At 41.2% G+C, this 16,886-nt stretch overlaps 1 protein-coding gene across 1 annotated transcript; it reads right to left on the reverse strand.

Moving 5' to 3' along the window:
* Window positions 1-2,164: 2,164 nt before the first annotated feature.
* LOC101148684 (glutathione S-transferase A2) lies at window positions 2,165-15,143 on the reverse strand. Its single transcript, XM_004044198.5, has 7 exons — window positions 15,057-15,143; window positions 9,520-9,636; window positions 7,926-7,977; window positions 6,601-6,733; window positions 4,511-4,652; window positions 3,229-3,360; window positions 2,165-2,363 (listed from the first exon to the last, which is right to left on the reverse strand). The coding sequence occupies exons 2-7, from the start codon at window positions 9,604-9,606 to the stop codon at window positions 2,241-2,243; spliced, it is 669 nt and encodes a 222-aa protein (XP_004044246.3). The 5' UTR covers window positions 9,607-9,636; window positions 15,057-15,143; the 3' UTR covers window positions 2,165-2,240.
* Between the last annotated feature and the right edge of the window lie 1,743 nt (window positions 15,144-16,886).

Raw genomic sequence — 16,886 nt, forward strand, 5'->3', positions numbered from 1 at the left:
TGAGAAAAGATATAAGACACAGAGACAAAGTATAGAGAAACGATAGTGGGCCCAGGGGACCAGCACTCAGCATACCAAGGACCTGCACCAGCACCGGCCTCTGAGTTCCCTCAGTTTTTATTGATTATTATTTTCATTATTCCAGCAAAAAGGAATGTAGTAGGAGAGCAGGGTGATAATAAAGAGAAGGTCAGCAAAAAACCTGTGAGCAAAAGAATCTATGTCATAATTAGGTTCAAGGGAAGGTACTATGACTGGACGTGCACGTAAGCCAGATTTATGTTTCTCTCCACCCAAACATCTCAGTGGAGTAAAGAATAACAAAGCAGCATTACTGCAAACATGTTTTGCCTCCCACCATAGGGCGGTTTTTCTCCTATCTCAGAACTGAACAAATGTACAATAGGGTTTTGTACCGAGACATTCAGTTCCCGGGGCAGGCAGGAGACAGTGGCCTTCCTCTATCTCAACTGCAAGAGGCTTTCCTCTTTCACTAATCCACCTCAGCACAGACCCTTTACGGGTGTCGGGCTGGGGGATGGTCAGGTCTTTTTCATCCCATGAGCCATATTTCAGACTATCACATGGGGAGAAACCTTGGACAGTACCCCGCTTTCAAGGGCAGAGGTCCCTGTGGCTTTCCACAGTGCATTGAGCCCCTGGTTTATTGAGACTAGAGAATGGCAATGACTTTTACCAAGTATACTGCTTGTAAACATTTTGTTAACAAGGCACGTCCTGCACAGCCCTGGATCCCTTAAACCTTGTTTTCATACAACACATGTTTTTGTGAGCTCCAGGTTGGGTCAAAGTGGCTGGGGCAAAGTGGCTGGGGCAAAGCTACAAATTAGCAACATCTCAGCAAAGCAATTGTTTAAAGTACAAGTCTTTTTCAAAATGGAGTCTCTTATGTCTTCCCTTTCTACATAGACACAGTAACAGTCTGATCTCTCTTTCTTTTCCCTACAAGAGGCTCACTGGGGCTCTGTGGAGGGCAGAGGACAGCCCAGTGCTCCTGGGAAGCAATGAGGTAGTGTTAAGTGTGTGCACTGGGAAGGAGCTTGCCAGGTAGGGATAGCAAATGCACCCAGGCAGGAAGGCAAGAGGCCCCACCATGCTCAGAGAGTTGACTGGGCTGAAGATCAAGGAGTGAGGACAAGTGTGAGGATGCATTTTATATGCAGTCAGGATTCACTGAAGAATTCTGTGATTTTTTTTTTCCAATTTGCATTTTAGAAAAACTACTCTGGTTGTAAGTGGAGAAGAGACTAGAGCAAAGTGAAGCTGCAGGTAGGAAGCCTGTGTGTTTGTCTGCTCCCTCAACCACCTCTGCCAACTTGGGGAAGCTCCCTCTAAGAGGAGGAGAGTGCAAATTGCAGAAGCCCAGGTGTCCTGGGAGAGATTAGCATTATAGGACCAGTATGGCGGTGGAGCTAGAAAGCACTCCTAATCTAAGCACTCTGGCACAGTGACACACCAGGGAAAAATGATTTTGCATATAGTTATTTGTATGTAATTCACATATACCATCTGTATCTTGGCAGCCCAGGCCTGAGTGGCACTGAGGGAACTGAGAGAAGGCTTATGCGTGGGACCCCCATGGAGGCTTAAGGGGCAGAGTGAGGATAAGCCAGGACCACATGCACAGTAAGGGACAACAAGGTGGCCTGAGAGCAGAGGGTGGGTCTGTTTGCTCTTCAATATTTCCTCACCTCCTAGAAAACGGAGGAATCCACAGCAGACAGAATCGTTGTTTTGCAAATGCATTAGAAAGAATGCTTTTATCAGAAATAAAATGACTGTTCAGGAAAAGAAGAAAATGTCTTTATGCCATTACCCAAAATGGTAACTCTTCTCCTGTGCATACCTGAAAATGTCAGAAGTGCATTTCTACATTGACATTTTAATAGATTGTATGACAAATTGTATGTTACAGGGCAATTCTTGGAAAAGTCAAACAAACCACATAATTTATAGTTTCTATTTTTACTGAATTTGTAATTCCAAGAAAATTGTTGGCTAGGAGGAGATTGGAAAACTGAATTCACATCAGATCCTAATGAGAAGAAATCAATTTTAACTAAGTGGGTGAATAGGAGTTGTATTATTTAATTAGCATATAATTTGAAAGAGTTCATTAGCTTCACAACAGGCACAATCAACACTTAGGTAAAGTACTTTATTGTTGCAAAACTTTAGAATACTGGTCTTGCATGTTCTTGACCTCTATGGCTGGCTTATTAAAATCTGAAAATCTTCCTTGATTCTTCTAAAGATTTCGCATCCATGGGAGGCTTCCTTGGGCTGCCAGGCTGTAGAAACTTCTTCACTGTGGGCAGGTTACTGATTCTGGTTTTCAGGGCCTGTAATCCACAAAGCACAGCCTCACTAAAACAACAAGTCAAGGGCTGACACCTCCATTAACACGACCCAGGGAATCTGAGTCCCTCCTACCAAAGACCAAGTGAGTCGCTTCCACTTGGGTGAAGGCAGAAACAGACACCCAGTGAGAAATGAAGATAAGAGGAAGAACATGTAGCTCACTTTATTTTCCCCAAAGATATCTTGAAATTTTAATCAGTTCAGTCATCCCTATCTTTCTTCTTACATATTAATCCTATAGATTAGTGACTCTTGTATAAGACAAGAAAAACTAATGTGCTTGTGTGATATCAGCACAGATCAGTCTCTAAGCAGAAGTGAAAATATGGGAAAACGAGTTGGAAATAGAAAATAGTAAAGACACACCATGGCACCACCTTTTCTCAGTGAGAGATACATTGTCGGGGGCAGAGTGCTGGAGAGCTGGGCAGAGAGGAACAAAACATCTGACAGCAGGAGCCGGAGCCCAGGGAGGAAACCAGATGGAAAGGGCTCTGCTCAGACTGACTCAATGTGGGCACATATGGGATAAAGGACATCACAGAGAACTCAGGAACAGAAACCACACTGAAATAAGGGATGGAGAGACACGCTGGGCCCTGGGTCCTTTCCATAATAAAAGGCAAAATACTCTTTGTGGGGTAGCATGCACTACAAATTTCCTTTCCATAACAAAAGTGTTTTCATTCCTCAAAATTGGAGCCTGGAAGCTCATTTTGGAGACCTTGGGGCACTGAAGGCCTGGAGAAGGCTGGGGTCAAAACATGCTCAGTCCCAGGGCCCAGATACAAGATCCCAAGATGGGAGATGTGGGGCTGCCTCTCTGAGGACTGTGAAATGGGTTACCTTCAGCAGAGGGAAGCTGGAAATAAGGCTAGAGTCAAGCTCTTCCACGTAGTAGAGAAGTTCCACCAGGTGAATGTCAGCCCGGCTCAGCTTGTTGCCAACAAGGTAGTCTTGTCCGTGGCTCTTTAAGACCTGGAGAATGGGAGGAATCAGATCAGGAACACATGCCCACCCAGGCTGGGACCACTGCTTCTTTCAGAGCCTCTCCACCCTGACTTTCCCCACCTCTGTTGCCTTACTGCATGGATGCAGAAATCCCGAGCTTTCTCCACATTATCTGAATGAATGAGATAGTAAGAAGTGTAACTGTACTCACTCCTCAATTGGAGCTCAGCCTCCCATTTTCTCTTCTCATTCTACATCACTGTGGCGTCTACACCACCCACGCAGCTTGCTTCTTCCACATGGGCCAAGGGCTTAGCACCTGCCGCCGCATGTTCTGTCTGCCCCAGGCCCTGCAGTGTAGAGCCCTCACATTCAGGACATGGCTCTACATTCTGCTTTCTCCCTCTCCAATCTCCCTTGGACAGTGACTCCACCTTCATGACAACACTCTTCCCCCAGAAGGAGACTATTTCAGAGTCCTCATTTCCCCTTGTCTGCTCTCCTCATTCCCTGCTCTATCTCCCTGGGATCTGTAGGAAACCTGGGTGAACCTGAATTCATCATCTTTTTCACAGCATCGACTCTGGTTCCTAAACGGCACTATGTTATAATCTCCAAGCTGAAGCGTTTAGGAGGGAACTGCTCTGATGTCTGCAACTTACTATAAAATGCATTTTACAGAATCTTCCTCTGCATCCCACAGTCACTCTCCTTTTAAAAAATACTGATCCCTGAAACACTGCAATATTCTCTGGTTGGGCAATTGGTCTCCTGTCTTCCTGCATATGGTGCCAGAATGTTTTCTGATGGATCACTTTCATCATGCCCCTGTTCAATCAAAGTCCATGGGGTTCCATAGACTCAACAGCAACTCTAGTGTGGTCCAGAGCCTTCCACAGCCCACATTCTACTTATGAACATAAAGTTTTGTTGAACAGATAATTCCATATTGGGGTTCAGTAAATTAAAATTTTACTGGAAAATTATTGCTTGGGTATAAGTGATACAATTGTTTCTCCAAGTCTATTTTCATAAAATGCCTTGAGAGTCAGAGTGCTGCATTGGTGTCCAGGAAGTATCACTGAAAGTGAAGATCAGTGCCCCAGGAATGCCCAGCCACTATTTTTCTACTGGCCTCTAAACTCAGTTCCCCAAAACACTGAACTGCTTCACTTACTTTTTCAAAGGCAGGGAAGTAGCGATTTTTTGTTTTCTCTTTGATCAAGGCAAGCTTGGCATCTTGTTCCTCAGGTTGACTAAAGGGCAGAAGAAGGATCATTTCACCCAAATCTGCTATACCTTCTATATACATATCAATCCTGAAAGACAAAAACAACCAAATGGTCAAATATCTTTTGCCTTAGATTTTATAGGTTTATAAAAACCTAAGGGAGTAGAGTATCAGGTGATGGCAAAATAATTCACCTCCAGTGAGTGCCTTTTATAGTCTAGTCATTATGCTCTGAGTTTTACAGGTATATAGTCATTATGCTCTGAGTTTTACGGGTATATTAACATTTATTTCCTAAAACAGCCTATCAAGGTAGATAGATCTCTAAATTTTGTTACACGCATGACCTAATACAGGAAGAAGAGGATTGGTGGTCACAGTCATGAGAGAAATTGGTGGAATCACTGCCAGTACCCACTGATGCTGTGCCAGGATTTATCATCTCCATTGTGGTTTGTTCTGTGCATGAACTTAGTGTGAGTCAAATGGCCAAAGACCTGCTTCCTAAGTAATCCTAAGAGAGTCCCTGGCACAGCCATCTCAGCCATATTCCTCATCCTCTCTCATCATTTTACACCTCCCAGGGCTACTTCTATGCCCCATATTAGCAGTTCTTCCAATTACACCCATGAAAAACATTTCCACAGCCCTCTCCATGTGCTGTTGCCCAACTCTAGCCATGTGTGCCTTTCTTAAGAGCCAACCCCTTCCCTGGTGAAATTCTCTGTACAGTTACAACCAGTGCAAACTCTTCTTCTTTTGTGTCAAACTGGAGTTTCACAATACTTTTTAAAACAAGAGCTTTACTGATGCATATTCACATACTATAATTGCCACCTGTTATGTTATACTATTGAGTGGTTTTCAGTGCATTCACAGAATTCTGTAAAAATAATCACAGTCTAATTCCAGAATTATTTTTGTCACCCTGATAAGGACACCTGTACCATTAGCAATATTCTTCATTTTTCTCCAAGCCCCACTCCTTTAGCCCCAGGCAATCACTAACCTACTTTCTACCTCCATGGATTTGAATATCTGGACATTTCATATGAAAAGAATCCTATAATATGTGGCCTTCTGTGTCTCGTGTATTTTATGTAACATGTCTTTATGGTTTAACCATCTTGTAGCATGCATTTGTACGTCATTCCTTTTCATGACCAAATAACTTTCCATTGCATGGCTAAGGCGCATTTTTCTCCTCCATTTATTGATTGATGGATATTTGGGTTGTTTCCACTTTTTGAATTCTATGAGTATTGTTATTTGCATTATTTATTTATGTAAAATATATAGTGTGGATGTATTTTCGATTGTTTGGGGATATACTTGTTAGAGGAACTGCTGGGTCATCGGTAATACCATATTAAAGTTTTTGAGGAGCTGCCAGCAGTTTCATTCAGGATTTATTTGGAATCATGCAGTCTCATCACAACAACAAGGAGACCCCTTGGCTTTGCTGGTATTGAATCAATCTGGCTGTTTCAGCCTTCTATCCATGTGTCAAGGTAACTCCAGCATCCTTGGTGCCAGCCTCTACTAGCCCTGCTCAAGTATTCCAGTTGATATAATTGGTTGGTAATTTAGGTTCCTGTTCATCATACTTGGAATTACTGGGACCTTAGACTTGGTTTCTTTTCAGCTTTCCCTCCCCAGTCCTTCATCTACAGACTCTCACATATTCTATGCCTGTCCTAAGCCATTGGCCAGGGTCCAGCCTCTGAAGTCCTGAGCACCTGGAAACATGATTCCCCATCCTCCTCAGTTCATTGGGTTTATGAGTGTTTGGAAACCTTTGTCAGCGTGCTGTGTCCATGGACTGCATCCTCTTCTAGAATCACCCTCGCCTGAACCCTCCCCATGTTCACTGTTCCCTCATCTCCATGGGACTCTGCAATACTGGACCTCAGCGTACATGCCCAAGGCCCAGCCTGCTGCTGGTCATGATACCCTGCCATGGTCCCACCCACTCAAGGAAGGACCTAAATCACTCTGTGTTCTCTGTGGATGGAAGAACAGAAAATATACCGTACAGGGCTTTCTCCTTTATGTCTTTCCCATAGAGGTTGTATTTGCTGGCAATGTAGTTGAGAATGGCTCTGGTCTGCACCAGCTTCATCCCATCAATCTCAACCATTGGCACTTGCTGGAACATCAAATATCCATCTTTAGAAGGAAGAAAAAAAAGGAGAGTGAAGTGTCTATGAAACCCACCCTTTCAGGATGAAAAAAAAATGGTTGTTGAAAAGACTAAATTTGTAAAATGAAAAAGAAATTACTGCCTGGTAAGAGTTCACTTGAAACAACTTTTTTTTTTTTTTTTTTTTTTTTTTGAGGCAGAGTATCATTCTGTTGTCCAGGCTGGAGTGGAGTGGTGTGATCTTGGCTCACTGTAACCTCTGCCTCCCAGGTTCAAGCGATTCTCCTATCTCAGCCTCTCGATAGCTGAGATTACAGGCATGCACCACTGCACATGGCTAATTTTTGTGTTTTTAGAAGAGATGGGGTCTCACCATGTTGGCCAAACTGGTCTCGAATTCCTGAACTGAAATCATCCACCTGCCTCAGCCTCCCAAATTGGGATTACAGGTGTAAGCCACTGCACCCAGTCCAAACAATATGTTTATAAAGCTGCCTGTAGTTCTTCTTTTTCTTAAGAAGTTTCCTTTTACTTTTTGTCCATTTATTTCATATATGTTTTTGTTGCCCCTCCAGATACATAGTGGGACTCTTGAATTTTTTGTGTTGATTTATCTTCCTGGATATTTTAGGAAGAGGTTGGGACAAGTTACAATAGGACTGGCAACAAGATGCCATTTAAAACAGGATGTTCCCAGAGTAAGTCTCATGGTGTTTGTGACATTTAAGGCAGGTTCTGAGAGGTTTTTATGTAAGCGTCCCTTTCTGTGCTCTTCAAAGTCTGCAACATTGCTACAGTGTTACCCAGTCCCACTCCCCCCATGAAAGAAAAAACTCAAGACAGTGGCCATATCTATTCCTCCTCCTTTTGTCTAATGCATGTTCTTGCATGTGCTTGGATGGGGAGGGCTGTATGGGATCCTGTGCTGATGACCACTGCTCATTCACAGTGCCCCAAGCATGAAAACAAAGAAAGGGCTTTCTCAGGGGCGGGAGATTCTTCCTCTAGCAAATACTCCGAGAGGTCTGGTCCTTTTAGCCTGGAGAGAGTTGCCAGACTTGCTCAAGGAGCCACATCCCTTCCATTTTAACCACTTTCTCCCTCTGCACCATGTACGAATACCATGCCCCACACCCATAGACATTGCCGGCTGTGCAAACCTCCCCGTGTACCTTCTACTAGACACCCTCATCAGAGGAACTTAGAGATTTATCTTACCATTTCTTAACTTGTCCAAATCTTCTGCAGATTTTATAACTTTCTCTTCAAACTGGAAGCAGAAACAGTAAATAAGTTCTTGTTAGTTCATTCTATTATAGACTTGTGGCCTTGAATGGCCCCATCTGGTGCATCATTTGGAGAATATAAGATTTCTGAGTTTGGCAGGGTACACAGAGGGGGCTGGTCATGGCCATTTGGAAATTTAGACCTAATTCATTGAGAAAAGTGCATGGGTCACAGCACATAGCTGCTAAATCTTCTAGTTCACTTCAACTCCACCCTGATATGAATGTCTATGATTAGGTCATGTTTTGAGAGGGGACATCACTGGAGAAACGGCACTGAGCAGTTCTTCTAGTTATGGTGTTGTCATATCTTAGGAAAGCCTGTGTCTCCAAGCGAGATCAGACCAAAACCTTGTGTGTCCCTAGCATGAGGCATGCCATGGGCTAATGGCCATCAAATATTCTGCCATCAAGGAGCCTCTGCTGTAATTTATATCACCCAACTTCTCAGGAACCCTGCTAAGGGTGAAATAGGTCGCTGCTGTTGCACAGCTTTCACACTTGCAACTGTAATTTTCTCTTCTGAAGTACGTGAGACACAATAGGGTAAAATTCTCAATTTAATAAAGGAATTAGAGTCCCACACTAACATTATTTTTAAGGAAAACCTCTGGTTTCTGATGTGGTTTTGTGGCATTGGGGAATGCTTGTGTGTTCTAGAAGCCTCCTCCCATCATTTTAACCGCGTGTTTATTTCTCTGCATCCTCATAGACACATAGGCTGCCCCAGGGCAGGGACTGTGTCTGTCTTGTTCACTATCTCCATGACCGAGTACAGAACCTGGAATTAATAAGTTCTCAAGTAAATAATTGCTGTGAATGTAGTCAATCTTTAATAGGTAGTTTGTTACAATCCACTCCCTTCCATCTCTCATTTGTAGTTTGCATTTTACCTCTAATTAGAATCATTTTTTAATATTATGCATTTTTTTATTGTGGAAATTATGAACATGAATAAATATAAACAGAAAAGCCTAATGATTCTTCTTATACTTCTCACCTAGAATCAATAATTATCAATCACCACCAATATGGTTTCATCTATATGCCCACCTACTTCTCCTCTTGTAATAATTCCAAGGAAATCCCAGATCCATATGATTAATCCTTAAATACTTCAATGTGTTTTCCTAAAACACATTAACTATTCTAAAGACAGCCATAGGACATTATCACACATGAAATATTAACAATAATTATTTCATGTCCTCAAATATTCAATTGATATTCATGTTTCTAATTGTATAAATGCCATAAATTATTCTTTACAGTTTGTTTAAATTCTAATCCACTTAAGTTCTGCACTTTGTGATTAGTGTCTTAAATGTATTTTAATATGTTTGCTTTTAGAGGAGAAGAAATTATAAGAATTACTAGGTCAAATCTGTTCATCTTTTTCTTAATTCCAGTCCCTTTTTATTTAAGGCACAATGCTTCAGTTAGTAATCATCTCATAGTTTCTGTGGGAAAAGTATGTGATAACGCAATCGTAAATCTGACTTAAGATGACCTAACTCAGAACCTACCTCTACTCCAGCTGCAGCCAGGAGCCACCGGATGGACTCCATTCTGCCCCGTATGTTGGAGTAGTGGAGCTTGAGCTTCTCTGCCATGATAGCAGTCTCCTGGAGATTTCTCTAAGCCTGAATGAATGAATGAATGAATGAATGATTTAAGCCATAGAATCAAAAATGTACTTTAGGATGTATGGTTGAAAACCACAAACAATGCTGAAGAAGAACCTGCCTTCTTCATGACTGTGTTGGAGGAGTTCCCGGAATGTTTTCTTGGCTCAGATTGTTACCCAGCAGTGGCTACCCTCAGATTCCAGCAAACCAGTCTCAAGTTTTCACTGTTTAACTCTGAATTTTCTTGGCAGCCTAAGAGGTGAGAGTATGTGGTAATAATACATGTATAGGAGTTAATGGGAAGAGGAAGAATTCAAGAACTAATATTTATTGAAAACTTCCTAGTGATCCTTCCTCAATGCAAGTCCCTTTCAATATTTTATATATTTAACCCTCCTTATAGTCCCATGAAATGGTTATTATCTCCATTTTTTAGTTAATGAAATGGAACATCAGAGAAATACAATGTTCACAGTCACACTCTGGTTGGTGATGGACATGAATATCTACAGCAAGGACTAAAATGAAATCATGCCTGGAAGCTAGCTGGGTGAAGGCCCTGGGAACCCATGAACTGGCCATGAAACCAGAGGATGTCACTGACAGGGAGGACCGGCTGGGAGCTAAATCACTCTTCAGCTCTTTGGCTGTGAGACTGCATTTGATCAAAACCAGAAATTAGGCCTCAGACTTGTTTAACTGTGGCTAGAAGATCCAAATTCTTTCAACAGACAGAGATTGTTAATCCCTTGCTTCTTTTGGAATTCTGTATTCTAACTCTATGGGGTGCATTTTGTTTTATAAGCTGGAAGAAGAGATGTTGCTGCATTAATTTTGCAATATGGAAGGAGCTAGCATTTGTTCAACGTCAGTCATACACTGGTCATTCTTCTAAACTTCTCTTTGTTTTATCCTACAAAAATCACCTAAGGTTAATGTGGTTGTTATTCTCATTTTACATTTGAGAATACTGAGGTTTTTAAAGTAACTTGCTCAGAGTAAATGATAGATCTGGGATCCAGGCTCACTGCTATTAAAAACCAAAGACTGAGTCTTATTTTCTATGTTAGTGTTTCTCAAATATGCATGGTAATCTTTCAGCAGATTGTGAAATCCCATTACTTTAAAAAATAAATAGAAAAGAAAAGAATAGAAAATATCAGTGAGCATGACATGTTGAAAGGTAAGTAATGCTTCATGAGTTGTTAGTTTCAGTTATTTGTATACTGTGTGTATGGATCTTTGCATGTGTGCATGCTCACTTGGTCATTGTAAATGGTTAGAGACTGGGCTTATCAGTGAAGTTTGATAGCCCTTGCTCTATGCCAGGCTGTTTGGGTGGTGGAACGTAGCAGAGTATCAGAGAATGAAAACCAGTGGCTGCAGGGACAGATGCAACTAATTGTATCATGAATGTGAAGGGAAAGAAACAGGACTCATTGAAAGAAGGAGTTCCAGTGCCAGGACTTAGGAATAGTTGCGTTTTCTCACCAAACCCCCAGCTCTGTTATTAAACATTAAATTCTTCTTGCAAAGTTTTGTGGTTGTTGAGAGTGGAACAAAAATATACTTGCCTTTAACAACTAATGTATTTATTTGTTATTTTCTTTTTTTTTGAGACAGAGTTTTGCTGTTTTTGCCCAGGCTGCAGTGCAATGGCATGATCTTGGCTCACTACAACCTCAGCTTCCCAGGTTCAAGTGATTCTCCTGCCTCAGCATCCTGAGTAGCTGGGATTACAGGCACATGCCAGCACACCTGGATAATTTTGCATTTTTAGTGGAGACAGGGTTTCAGCATGTTGGACAGTCTGGTCTTGAAAGCCTGATCCCAGGTGACCCACTCACTTCCGCCTCCCAAAGTGCTAGGATTATAGGCATGAGCCACTGCACCCGGCCTCAACTAATGTATTTCTAAAAAAGCATGCATGATTAAAATTAGGCATCAAAATCTTTTAAATGTCTACATTTTAAAATATGGGAAACAATAGTTTAACCTTTGGAAAGTAAAGAATTCTTTGAAATCATACTGAATCAACTCACCTGTTTTGTAATTAGATATTTTGACATTATACTTTCTATGATAACTCCAGGAGTAAATTAAAGTAACTTGGGAAATGGAAATAGCATAATTCGGCAGAATGAAAGGGAGAGTGAAGTTCACATGAAAGCTTAGGGTGTGCTTGTTTAATTGTTATGGACTAGAGTTCACAGTGTCGTAATTCCAATCCCCAAAATAAACTCTCTTAGCCATTGATTGAGGATCATGTTTCAAAAGGAAGTGAAATTTTATCTTACATAATATTTTATCACAACACTCCAGCTGATAACTAGCATATCACTTCCTCAATGTGAGGTTTCCAAGGGTCAGGCTGAGACTGAGGCATAGGTTACCATTGAGCTTTGTTGGTTCAACAGAAAATGAGAACCAGAGAGCTCAAGGATTTGCCATGGGTCAAACACACATGCTCCTCATTCATGGTCAATATCTAGGGAGTGTGTTTACCTTCTGCAACAACCCTGGGAAATGGCTCCTATTATCCTAATTAAAGATGGGCACATTGAATTTCAGAGAGCTAAAGCACCTGTCTCATGCTGCACACTTGGTGAGTGTTGGGTCAGCTTTAACTTCTGATTGCAGGTCCAGAGCTTTTCCACTCCACCTCATAACCTGGCTCTCAGCTCCTGTCTGAGAAGTTGTTTTATATTTTCCTATTCAATGTATATTAGCCAAATAAATGTTGGAGGGAGAGGGCGAGAGGGGAACATCTAATTCCTGAGTTCCTCTTGTTAGCAACTTTTCAGGGGCTTGCTTGGAAGAAAAAACTGATAAAACTGTGCCTTTCTCTACTTTGACAACCTAAAAACCAGAGTGAGTTGAGGACTAGTATAATTACTTTACATCAATAATTAATTTACATCAATTAAAAAATGGGCTTGTTTTGAAAGGAATATAAGGTCTCATATTTCCAAGAGTAAATTAAAGGAGTTACATCTCTGAGGTGGCCCCAATGACACTGTTTCTTATCAGAGAGAAGGGAGAATGAGATAAACCATGACTCCTTCCATTATGAGATTCATAAATGCAGTAGGTTGTTTAATCTCTGAGCCTCAATTTTCTCTTCTTAGAATAGAGATAGTTATTTCTACTTTTGAGGGTTGTTGAGAAAGTTAAATGAGATAATGTACAAAAAATTCATAGTAGGAACACAGCAATGGGTGTTTGCTCTTGTCCCAGTGCTTGGAAGATGGATGAGTCTCCGGACACACTGAGTAGCCCATGGATCCTCTTTCTTTGATCTATCTATCCACCAATTATTTTACCTACCAACAATCTATGTATATGTATCTATTTATAATCTCTGTCTACCCATCCATGTATGTATTATTTTATCTATCAATCGTTCTATGTATCTATCTCTCTGTAATCTGTCTCTTCATCATCTATTATCTATCTTGTATCCATTTCTCTGGTTCTCTATATTTTGTCCATAGAACTCTAGTAGGAATAAGATTTTATATGAATCCAGACTTATATCAAATGTGTCATATGGTGGCTCTCTGTTTCTCTCTCTCTTTGCTTTTTAGCTCCTGTACAGAGGTCAATGATATTCACTAATCAGTCCACCTGGATTAACAGGAAGTTTTCAGTGAATGTCCAAGCAGTGGGGCACATCGGTAACATAGCCTTGCTTAGCCCCATGAGGTCATGTAGTCCCATGGTTCTCAACCAGGGGGATTTTGTTCCCCTGCTCCAGAGGACATTGAGCAAGGTCTAGAGACATTTTGGGTTGTTATATCTGCAGAGAGGGAGAGGGGGCTACAAATCAGATAGGTAGAGGGCAGGGATGTGTGGGGAAAAGAAAGAGAGATCAGACTGTTACTATGTCTATGTAGAAAGAAGTAGACATAAGAGACTCCATTTTGTTCCGTACTGAGAGAAATTCTTCTGCCTTGAGATGCTGTTAATCTGTAACCCTACCCCCAGCCCTGTGCTCACAGAAACATGTGCTGTGCAGACTCAAGGTTTAATGGATTTAGGGCTATGCAGGATGTGCTTTGTAAACAAATGCCTGAAGGCAGTATGCTTGTTAAAAGTCATCACCATTCAATAATGTCAAGTACCCAGGGACACAAAACACTGTGGAAGGCCACAGGGACCTCTGCCTAGGAAAGCCAGGTATTGTCCAAGTTTTCTCCCCATGTGATAGTCTGAAATATGGCCTTGTGGGAAGGGAAAGACCTGACAGTCCCCCAGCCTGACACCCATAAAGGGTCTGTGCTGAGGAGGATTAGTAAAAGAGGAAGGCCTCTTTGCAGTTGAGATAAGAGGAAGGCATCTGTCTCCCGCTTATCCCTGGGCAATGGAATGTCTTGGTGTAAAACCCGATTGAGAAAACCGCCTTAAGGCTGGAGGTGAGACATGCTGGCGGCAATACTGCTCTTTAATGCACCAGATATGTTTATGTATGTGCACATCAAAACACAGCACATTTTCTAACCTTGTTTATGACAGAGACGTTTGTTCACGTTTTCCTGCTGACCCTCTCCCCACTATTATACTATTGTCCTGCCACATCCCCCTCTCTGAGATGGTAGAGATAATGATCAATAAATACTGAGGGAACTCAGAGACTGGCGCCAGCGCAGGTCCTCCATATGCTGAGCGCCGGTCCCCTGGACCCACTTTTCTTTCTCCATACTTTGTCTCTGTGTCTCTTTCTTTTCTCAGTCTCTCATCCCACCTGACAAGAAACACCCACAGGTGTGGAGGGGCAGGCCACCCCTTCAGGGAGGCTTAGAAATATCCTAGAGCGGGCAGGACAGATCTCCATTCAAAGAATTACACAGTTCGCAGCAACAGTCAGAGCCTCTTTCTTAGCTACTCTCTAGATTTGCCATGAATTGGTAGTACTCCAGAGACAGAATATGACTTGTCGTCGAGCTAATTAGTGGCAGAGGCTCAACTAGAATCTAGTCCTCCTAACATTCAAACTAATTTTTTCTAATTATAATAAACCTTAGTTTTGAATTTTCACAGCCAATATAGAATTACAGTGTCACAATTTACAATTGTGTGTTGACTATATATATAAAGAAAATTTTGCGTACATTGCCACTTCTTCCAGCACTGATTATTCTCAGATTGTTTAAAATGCTACCATTTCTTTTTTCTCCTCATGTCATTGTTTCCCATACCTTTAAATGCTGAGGCCCTGGTTTTCTAAATTCTTCATTTTTACATTTCTGTAAAGATGTATCCAACAGAAAAGAAATAAACAGTTCTTGAACTGTCACCCAAACACACCAGGATGGCATGATACGAGTAAAAACAAACTTTTCCTTGTGCTAAGGACACATATTAGCATATTTTTCTAGGAGGGTAGAGAGGAGCGTGTGAGGCAATGTAGAGAGATTTATAAGATCAGTACTTACTTTGTTAAATGCTGTCACCTTTGTGGCTGGACAACTGAATTCCAGGTCCTAATGTATTTATAAGCTCTTTGTTCCTCTCAATAGTTCCCTCCCACTGAAAGAAGGGTCAAGTTAGGGAAAAGCCACTCCCACACATTTCATGGCCAAGGGGCCACCTACTGGATTCTAAGACATGAGGCAAGTGATCTGCTTATCAGAAGACACTGGTTAATAGGTTCCTTTTCAAGGTTGGTAATCAAAGTTTAAACAATACATTTCACCCAGATTTTGCTCTTTTTGCAAGTCAGCAGAAACTGGTTTTTTAAAGATGCTTTTTTTCATGAGTTGGATGCAAAGACTACGGCAACTGAAAAAACCCTATTGTGAGCATAGCTGGGAGAGGATGTCTGTGAAGGGCAAGCTGATGCCACCCTTTTCTTACTGGGTTGCCAAATAAAATATAGGACATCCATGTAAATGTGAATTTCAGGCAAACAATCAAAAATTTTTTAGTTATAGCTATGTTCCAAACGCGGTATGAAACCAGATTATACTGAAATATTATTTATTGTTTATCTGAAATTCACATTTAGGTGGGTATCCTGCATTTTATATGACAAATCTGGGAACCCTATTTGCATATGCTATCTTCTTTGCGTCACTCAAATTGCCCATAATATAACAAATATGAAAGTATCCATCACCTGGATTCATCAATTGCAAATATCTTTCTTCATCTATACCATGTAGGGGGTTATGTTGGCCCCCAAGAAAGATAGGTCCATATAGAAATCCCTAGATCCTGTGAACTTGATCTTATTTGGAAAAAGGCTCTTTGCAGATGTAATGAAGTAAAAGAATTTGAGATGAGATCATCTTGGTATATCTGGATTGGCCCCAAATCCAATGACAATTGTCCTCACAGCAGAGAGAAGAGAAGACACAACACACAGGGGGTGAGGTGCTGGAACACAGAGGCAGAAATTAGAGTGATGTGGTCATGATCCATGAAAGTCTAGAAAGGCCAAGAGCCCCCAGAAGCTAGAAGATGCAGGGAAGGATTCCTGGAAATCACTTCTAATCCAAGCACGCTGGCACAATGACACACCAGGGAAAAATAATTTTGCATATAGTTACTTATATGTAATTCACATATACCATCTGTATCTTCGCAGTCAGGCCTGAGTGGCACTGAAGGAACTGAGGGAAGGCTTATGCCCGGGTCCCCACAGAGCCTTAAGGAGGAGAGTGGGGATGAGCCAGGAGCACATGCACTGTAAGGGATGACAAGTTGGCCTGAGAACAGAGGGTGGGTCTGTTTGCTCTTCAATATTTCCTCATCCCTTAGAAAACTGAGGGATCCATAGCAGACAGAATGGTTGATTGAAAATGCATAAGAAAAATTGTTTTCATGAGAAATAAAATGGATGTCAAGGAAAAAAGAAAATTTCATTTTGCCTTTCCCCAGAATGATAACTGTTTTCTTGTGCAGAATGTCAGAAGTAAATTTCTATACGTGAGTTTTTGATAGGCCATTTGACAAATGTTGCAGGACAATTCTTGAAAAAGTCAAACAAACCACATAGTCTACATTTTACTTTTTTACTAAATTTTTAATTCCAAGAAAATTTATGGGCAGTTTGGAAATCTGATTTCATATCAGATACTAATGAAAAGAAATCAATTTTAACTAAATCTGGTCATAGGCATTTTACTATGTAATTAGCATATAATTTTTAAAAAGTTTATTAACTTCACAATAGTCACAACCAAAATTTAGATAAAGCAATTTATTGTTGCAGAACTTTAGAATATTGGTATTGCATGTTCTTGGCATCCATGCCTGCTTTA

The sequence above is a fragment of the Gorilla gorilla genome, chromosome 5, assembly GCF_029281585.2.
Source record: "Gorilla gorilla gorilla isolate KB3781 chromosome 5, NHGRI_mGorGor1-v2.1_pri, whole genome shotgun sequence".
In the NCBI taxonomy this organism is placed as follows: Eukaryota; Metazoa; Chordata; class Mammalia; order Primates; family Hominidae; genus Gorilla; species Gorilla gorilla.

Excerpts from the sequence above, each read along its gene's own strand:
- LOC101148684 (XM_004044198.5), bottom strand. The coding sequence starts at position 9,606 with ATGGCAGAGAAGCTCAAGCTCCACTACTCCAACATACGGGGCAGAATG. Across the intron at positions 4,653-6,600 it reads GACATAAAGGAGAAAGCCCT|GATTGATATGTATATAGAAG; the intron begins GTACGGTATATT and ends TTTGTCTTTCAG. Across the intron at positions 2,364-3,228 it reads CCAGCTTCCCTCTGCTGAAG|GCCCTGAAAACCAGAATCAG; the intron begins GTAACCCATTTC and ends TGTGGATTACAG.